Source organism: Nyctibius grandis, unplaced genomic scaffold (genome assembly GCF_013368605.1).
Source record: "Nyctibius grandis isolate bNycGra1 unplaced genomic scaffold, bNycGra1.pri scaffold_215_arrow_ctg1, whole genome shotgun sequence".
In the NCBI taxonomy this organism is placed as follows: Eukaryota; Metazoa; Chordata; class Aves; order Nyctibiiformes; family Nyctibiidae; genus Nyctibius; species Nyctibius grandis.
Genome location: NW_027167588.1, coordinates 1 through 6,959, shown reverse-complemented (window position 1 = coordinate 6,959; position 6,959 = coordinate 1). Strand labels below are relative to the sequence as shown.

The 6,959-nt window shown below is 45.6% G+C and overlaps 1 protein-coding gene across 2 annotated transcripts; it reads left to right on the top strand.

Moving 5' to 3' along the window:
* The first annotated feature begins 6 nt into the window (after window positions 1–6).
* On the top strand, window positions 7–3,218 carry LOC137677413 (uncharacterized). Of its 2 annotated transcripts, none has more exons than XM_068424717.1 (2): window positions 7–864; window positions 1,282–3,218. In XM_068424717.1, exons 1-2 carry the CDS (start codon window positions 223–225, stop codon window positions 2,395–2,397), a joined length of 1,758 nt encoding a protein of 585 aa, XP_068280818.1. In that variant the 5' UTR covers window positions 7–222; the 3' UTR covers window positions 2,398–3,218. The 2 variants fall into 2 exon arrangements, with proteins under 2 accessions (XP_068280818.1, XP_068280819.1); XM_068424718.1 differs by having other exon boundaries at window positions 7–1,262; window positions 2,244–3,218.
* Window positions 3,219–6,959: the final 3,741 nt, after the last annotated feature.

Here is a 6,959-nt window from a genome sequence, read left to right as displayed (position 1 = left end):
GCCCTGGTGGTCCTCTGGCAGCTCCTATTGGCCGTCACCTTGGCCTACCGCCACGATTGGCCCAGCAACGCCGCCGGCGCCGCCCTGGGCTGGGCCACCTGGGTGGTCACCTACCGCTGGTGGTACCGGTGCCCGTGGTCACCTGGACCTCCTGGGCTGGGGCTGGAGGCTCCGTGAAGGACCAGGAGGTCCTGGAGGTCCAGGAGGTCCAGGAGAACCTCAATGGTCTTGGAGGACCTCAAGGGTCTTGGAGGACCTCAATGGACCTGGAGAACCTCAAGGGTCTTGGAGGACCTCAAGGGTCCTGGAGGACCTCAATGGACCTGGAGGACCTCAAGGGTCTTGGAGAACCTCAAGGGTCTTGGAGGACCTCAATGGACCTGGAGGACCTCAAGGGTCTTGGAGAACCTCAAGGGTCTTGGAGAACCTCAAGAGTCTTGGAGGACCTCAAGGGTCTTGGAGAACCTCAAGGGTCTTGGAGAACTTCAGGGGACCTGGAGGACCTCGAGGGTCTTGGAGGACCTCCATGATCTTGGAGGACCTCAATGGACCTGGAGGACCTCAAGGGTCTTGGAGGACCTCAAGGGCCTTGGAGGATCTCAAGGGTCTTGGAGGACCTCAAGGGTCTTGGAGAACCTCAAGGGTCTTGGAGAACATCAATGGACCTGGAGGACCTCAATGGTCTTGGAGGACCTCAAGGGTCCTGGAGGACCTCAATGGTCTTGGAGGACCTCCATGGTCTTGGAGAACCTCAAGGGTCTTGGAGGACCTCAAGGGTCTTGGAGGACCTCAAGAGTCTTGGAGGACCTCAAGGGTCTTGGAGAACCTCAAGAGTCTTGGAGAACCTCAAGGGTCTTGGAGGACCTCAACAGTCTTGGAGAACTTCAGGGGACCTGGAGGACCTCGAGGGTCTTGGAGGACCTCCATGATCTTGGAGGACCTCAATGGACCTGGAGGACCTCAAGGGTCTTGGAGGACCTCAAGGGCCTTGGAGGATCTCAAGGGTCTTGGAGGACCTCAAGGGTCTTGGAGAACCTCAAGGGTCTTGGAGAACATCAATGGACTTGGAGGACCTCAAGGATCTTGGAGACCTCAATGGTCTTGGAGGACCTCAAGGGTCTTGGAGAACATCAATGGACTTGGAGAACCTCAAGGGTCTTAGAGGACCTCAATGGTCTTGGAGGACCTGAAGGATCTTGGAGGACCTCAAGGGTCTTGGAGGACCTCAATGGACTTGGAGGACCTCAATGGACTTGGAGAACCTCAAGGGTCTTGGAGGACCTCAATGGACCTGGAGAACCTCAAGGGTCTTGGAGGACCTCAAGGGTCTTGGAGGACCTCGAGGGTTTTGGAGGACCTCAAGGGTCTTGGAGGACCTCAATGGACTTGGAGGATCTCAATGGACCTGGAGAACCTCAAGGGTCTTGGAGGACCTCAAGGGTCTTGAAGAAACTCAATGGTCTTGGAGGACCTCAATGGACCTGGAGAACCTCAAGGGTCTTGGAGGACCTCAATGGACCTGGAGGACCTCAATGGTCTTGGAGGACCTCAAGGGTCTTGGAGAACCTCAAGGGTCTTGGAGGACCTCAATGGACCTGGAGAACCTCAAGGGTCTTGGAGGACCTCAAGGGTCTTGGAGGACCTCAATGGACTTGGAGGATCTCAATGGACCTGGAGAACCTCAAGGGTCTTGGAGGACCTCAATGGACCTGGAGAACCTCAAGGGTCTTGGAGAACCTCAAGGGTCTTGGAGGACCTCAATGGTCTTGGAGGACCTCAATGGTCTTGGAGAACATCAATGGACCTGGAGGACCTCAAGGGTCTTGGAGGACCTCAAGAGTCTTGGAGAACCTCAAGGGTCTTGGAGAACCTCAATGGTCTTGGAGGACCTCAATGGTCTTGGAGAACCTCAAGGGTCTTGGAGGACCTCAAGGGTCTTGGAGAACCTCAATGGTCTTGGAGGACCTCAAGAGTCTTGGAGGACCTCAAGGGTCTTGGAGGACCTCAAGGGTCCTGGAGAACCTCAAGGGTCTTGGAGAACCTCAATGGACCTGGAGGACCTCAAGGGTCTTGGAGGACCTCGAGGGTCTTGGAGGACCTCAAGGGTCTTGGAGAACCTCAATGGTCCAGAAGGTCCATGTGACCATGGGGGGTGGTTATGGAGGGTCTGGGTGGGACCCAGGTGTCCAGGGAGGTCCTGGAGGTCCAGGAGGACCCAGAAGAACCCAAGAACCCAGGAGAACCTCAAGGGTCTTGAAGGACCTCAATGGTCCTGGAGGACCTCAAGGTCCAGAGGTCCATGTGACCCCGGGGGGGCGGGGTTTTACGGAGGAATTATGGGATTGGGGGTGGGTCCAGGTGTCCAGGGAGGTCCTGGAGAACCTCAAGTGTCCCTGAGGAACCATTTTGGGTCAAAAAACCCCCAAAACGGGGCTTTTCCCCGCCTTTTTTGGCAGCGTTTAAGGTCGTTATGGGCTCGGCCAATCAGGAGCGAGGATGGTGGGAGGTGGGTGATGACGGCGCGCGGCCACAAGGGGGCGCCGCAGCCTCGTTTTGGTTCAAAACGGGTCGAAAAAGGGACGTTTTGGGGGCGGAAAAGGGCGATTTTGGGGCAAAAAGGGCGAAAATGGCGATTTTTGGTGGCGGGGTTGGGGGGGAATGAGGCGATTTGGGGATTTTGGGGTAAAAACCGACGATTTGGGGGGTTTTGGGGCGTGAAAATGGTGATTTTGGGGAAAAAAGGGGCTTTTTGTCCAAAATGGTGATTTTTGAGCGCGGAACGAAGGATTTTGGGCAAAATGGGGATTTTGGGGTGAAAAATGGGGCTTTTGGGGCGTGAAAGTGGCGATTTTTGAGGGTGAAAATGAAGATTTTTGGAGCGTCGAAAAAAAATGGTGATTTTTTGAGGGAAAAAGTGAAGATTTTGGGGCAAAAAGTGAAGATTTTGGGAGTGAAAGTGGCGATTTTTGACGCGGGATTTTTGGGTGGAAAACGGAAGATTTTGGGCAAAAATTTTCGCGGTAAAAAAGTGAAGATTTTGGGGGGGCGGAATGTGAAGATTTTTGAGCGCAAAAACGACGATTTTTGGACAAAAAGAATCGAGGTTTTTGGGTGGAAAACGACGGGTTTTGGAGCATGAAGTTTTGGGGTGAAAAAAGCCGAAATTGGTGAATTTTGGTGGGTTTCGCGCTGAAAAAAGGCAAGTTTGGTGGAGATGGGGGGGGTTTGGGGTGAATCTGGGGGGTTTTGGGCAAAAAGCGGTTGGTTTTGCCCTTTTTGGGGGAAAAAAGGGGGATTTTGGGGGGTAAAATGGAAAAAATGGGGGTTTTAGTGCTAAAAATGTGCATTTTTGCCCAAAAATGTGTATTTTTAGTGATAAAAATGTACATTTTTGACGAAAATGTGGGGTTTTTTGCTGAAAAATGTGTGGTTTTGCCTAAAAATGTGTATTTTTTGCCGGAAAATGTGGATTTTTGCCCCAAAATGGGTGTTTTTAGTGCTAAAAATGTGTATTTTCAGTGATAAAAATGTGTATTTTTGCCGAAAATGTGTATTTTTAGTGCTAAAAATGTGTATTTTTGCCTGAAAATGGGTGGTTTTAGTGATAAAAAAGGGTATTTTTGCCGGAAAATGTGTGTTTTTGCCAAAAAATGTTATTTTTAGTGATAAAAAATGTGTGTTTTTGCCGAAAATGTGTATTTTTAGTGATAAAAATGGGTATTTTTGCCCCAAAATGTGGGTTTTTGCCGAAATTGTGTATTTTTAGTGCTAAAAATGTGCATTTTTGCCCAAAAATGTGGGTTTTTAGTGCTCAAAATGTGTATTTTGCCGGAAAATGTGTGGTTTTGCCCTCAAAAGTGTATTTTTAGTGATAAAAATGGGTGTTTTTGCCGAAAATGTGTGGTTTTGCCCGAAAATGTGTATTTTTAGTGACAAAAACGTGTGGTTTTGCCGAAAAATGTGTATTTTTAGTGAAAAAAAAAGTGTGTTTTGCCCGAAAATGGGTGTTTTTAGTGATTAAAATACATATTTTTGCCCAAAAATGTGTATTTTTGCCTAAAATCCTTAATTTTAGTGCTAAAAATGTGTATTTTTCCCCTCAAATGTGTGGTTTTAGTGCTAAAAATGGGTATTTTTGCCCAAAAATGAGTATTTTTGAATGAAAAAATGTGTGGTTTTGCCCAAAAATGTGTGTTTTTAGTGATAAAAATGTGCATTTTTGCCGAAAATGTGTCTTTTTAATGATAAAAATATGTATTTTTGCCCAGAAATGTGTGGTTTTAGTAATAAAAATGTGTATTTTTGCCCAAAAATGTGCATTTTTGTCCGAAAATGTGTGTTTTTACTGATTAAAATGGGGGTTTTGGCCGGAAAATGTGCATTTTTGCCCAAAAATGTGTATTTTTAGTGCTAAAAATGTGTATTTTTAGCACTAAACTGTCTCTTTTCCCCCATAAAACGAAGCGTTTGTTTTTTTTTTTTCCCCTAAAATGAGGTTTTTTACCTTAAATTCGTGTTTTTAATCCTACAATGACTTTTTTTACCTAAAAATGAAAGATTTTCCCCATAAAATTAAGAATTTTGGGGTTTTTTTTTACCTTAAAATGACTTTTTTTTACCCAAAACCGATTTTTTTTTAACCAAAAAATGACTTTTTTACCTAAAAATTACTTTTTTTCCCTCTCCCATTTTTTCCCAAAACCGACGGATTTTTCCTTATTTTTTTACACCAAACCAACACTTTTTTCCCCATAAAAATCTTTATTTTTTTTTAACCATAATTGACGACTTTTTTCCCCAAAACACCATTTTTAACCAAAAAATTATATTTTTTACCATAAAAATGTCATTTTTTACCATAAAATCATGGTTTTTTACAAAAAAAATCACTTTTTTTACCATAAAATTTCATTTTTTACCATAAAATCACGTTTTTTGCCATAAAATTACATTTTTTACGATAAAATTACATTTTTTTACCAAAAAAATCACATTTTTTAACCTTAAAATTACGTTTTTTTACCAAAAAAATTACATTTTTATCATAAAAATAACTTTTTTACCATAAAATTACCTTTTTTTTACCAAAAAAACATGTTTTTTTACCAAAAAAACACCTTTTTTTACCATAAAATTTCATTTTTTACCATAAAATCACCTTTTTTACCATAAAAAATATATTTTTTACCATGAAATTACATTTTTTAACCAAAAAAATCACATTTTTTTACCTTAAAATTACGCTTTTTTACCAAAAAATCACTTTTTTTACCAAAAATTTACTTTTTTTACCATAAAATCACATTTTTTCCATAAAATTACTTTTTTTTACCAAAAAAAATTACATTTTTTTACCATAAAAATCACATTTTTTACCAAAAAAAAAATCACTTTTTTTACCATAAAATTACAATTTTTTACCTTAAAATTACGTTTTTTTACCAAAAAATCACTTTTTTACCATAAAAATTATATTTTTTTACCCTAAAATTACATTTTTTCCCCTAAAATTACATTTTTTTATCATAAAAATCACATTTTTACCATAAAAATTACATTTTTTTAACAAAAAAATACGTTTTTTAACCAAAAACCCCACTTTTTTTACCCTAAAAATGACATTTTTTACCATAAAATTACGTTTTTTTACCAAAAAACACATTTTTTACCCTAAAAATGACATTTTTTACCAAAAAATCCCATTTTTCACCCCAAAAATCCCATTTTTTTCCCCTAAAACTGTTTTTTTTTTCCCCTAAATTCGACTTTTTTGCCCCAAAATCCCCATTTTTGGGCCCAAACGGGGCGATTTTGGGGCCAAGCAGCGAAAACAGCGATTTTTGGTGGCGGGAAACGGGCCGAAAACGGGGGATTTTGGGGCCGCTGGAGCGCGACGGGGAGCGGTATGCAAATGAGATGCAAATGAGATGCAAATGAGGGGGGTTTTGAGCCAAATCGGGGGGTTTTGGGGTTAAAAATAGAGACAAAAAGCCCCAAAATCGCCCACGGTGGGGGGGGTGGGGCCAGGGTGGGGGGGGAGCTGGTGGCCACCTCATGGGTGCAGCTGGTGGCCACCTCTCATGTAGACCTGGTGGCCACCTCATGGGGAGAGCTGGTGGCCACTTGTCCCCTGGGTTAGTCCTGGTGGCCACTTCTCATGTAGACCTGGTGGCCAGTTCATGGGTAGACCAGGTGGCCAGTTCACCTGGTGGCCACCTCATGGTAGACCTGGTGGCCACCTCTCCCCTGGGTGGACCTGGTGGCCAGTTCTCACGTAGACCTGGTGGCCAGTTCTCATGGTGACCTGGTGGCCACTTCTAGGGTAGACCTGGTGGCCACCTCTCACATAGACCTGGTGGCCACCTGTCCTCTAGGTAGACCTGGTGGCCAGTTCACCTGGTGGCCAGTTCCCATGGAGACCTGGTGGCCACCTCTCCCCTAGGTAGACCTGGTGGCCAGTTCTAACGTAGAGCTGGTGGCCACCTCTCATGGAGACCCAGTGGCCACCTCTCATGTAGACCTGGTGGCCAGTTCATGGGTAGGTCTGGTGGCCAGTTCACCTGGTGACTTGGTGGCCAGTTCTCATGTAGACCTGGTGGCCACCTCACGGGTAGACCTGGTGGCCACCTCCCCCCTAGGTAGACCTGGTGGCCTGTTCGCCTGGTGGCCACCTCATGGGTAACCCTGGTGGCCACCTCTCACGTAGACCCAGTGGCCAGTTCTCACGGTGACCTGGTGGCCACCTCACGTAGCCCTGGTGGCCACCCGGGCCCGGCGGTGGCCCTAGGCCGCGCCGTGGAGGACGTTCTTGTAGTCGTGGACCGGGACCTGCTTGAGGTGGACGATGGTGGCCAGGAGCCACCTCACCTGCGGGGGGGGGGGGGGTGGTGACCAGGGGTGGTGGCCACCCATGGGTGGTGGGCACCCATGGCGACGTCCTACTAGCCACCCACCACCCA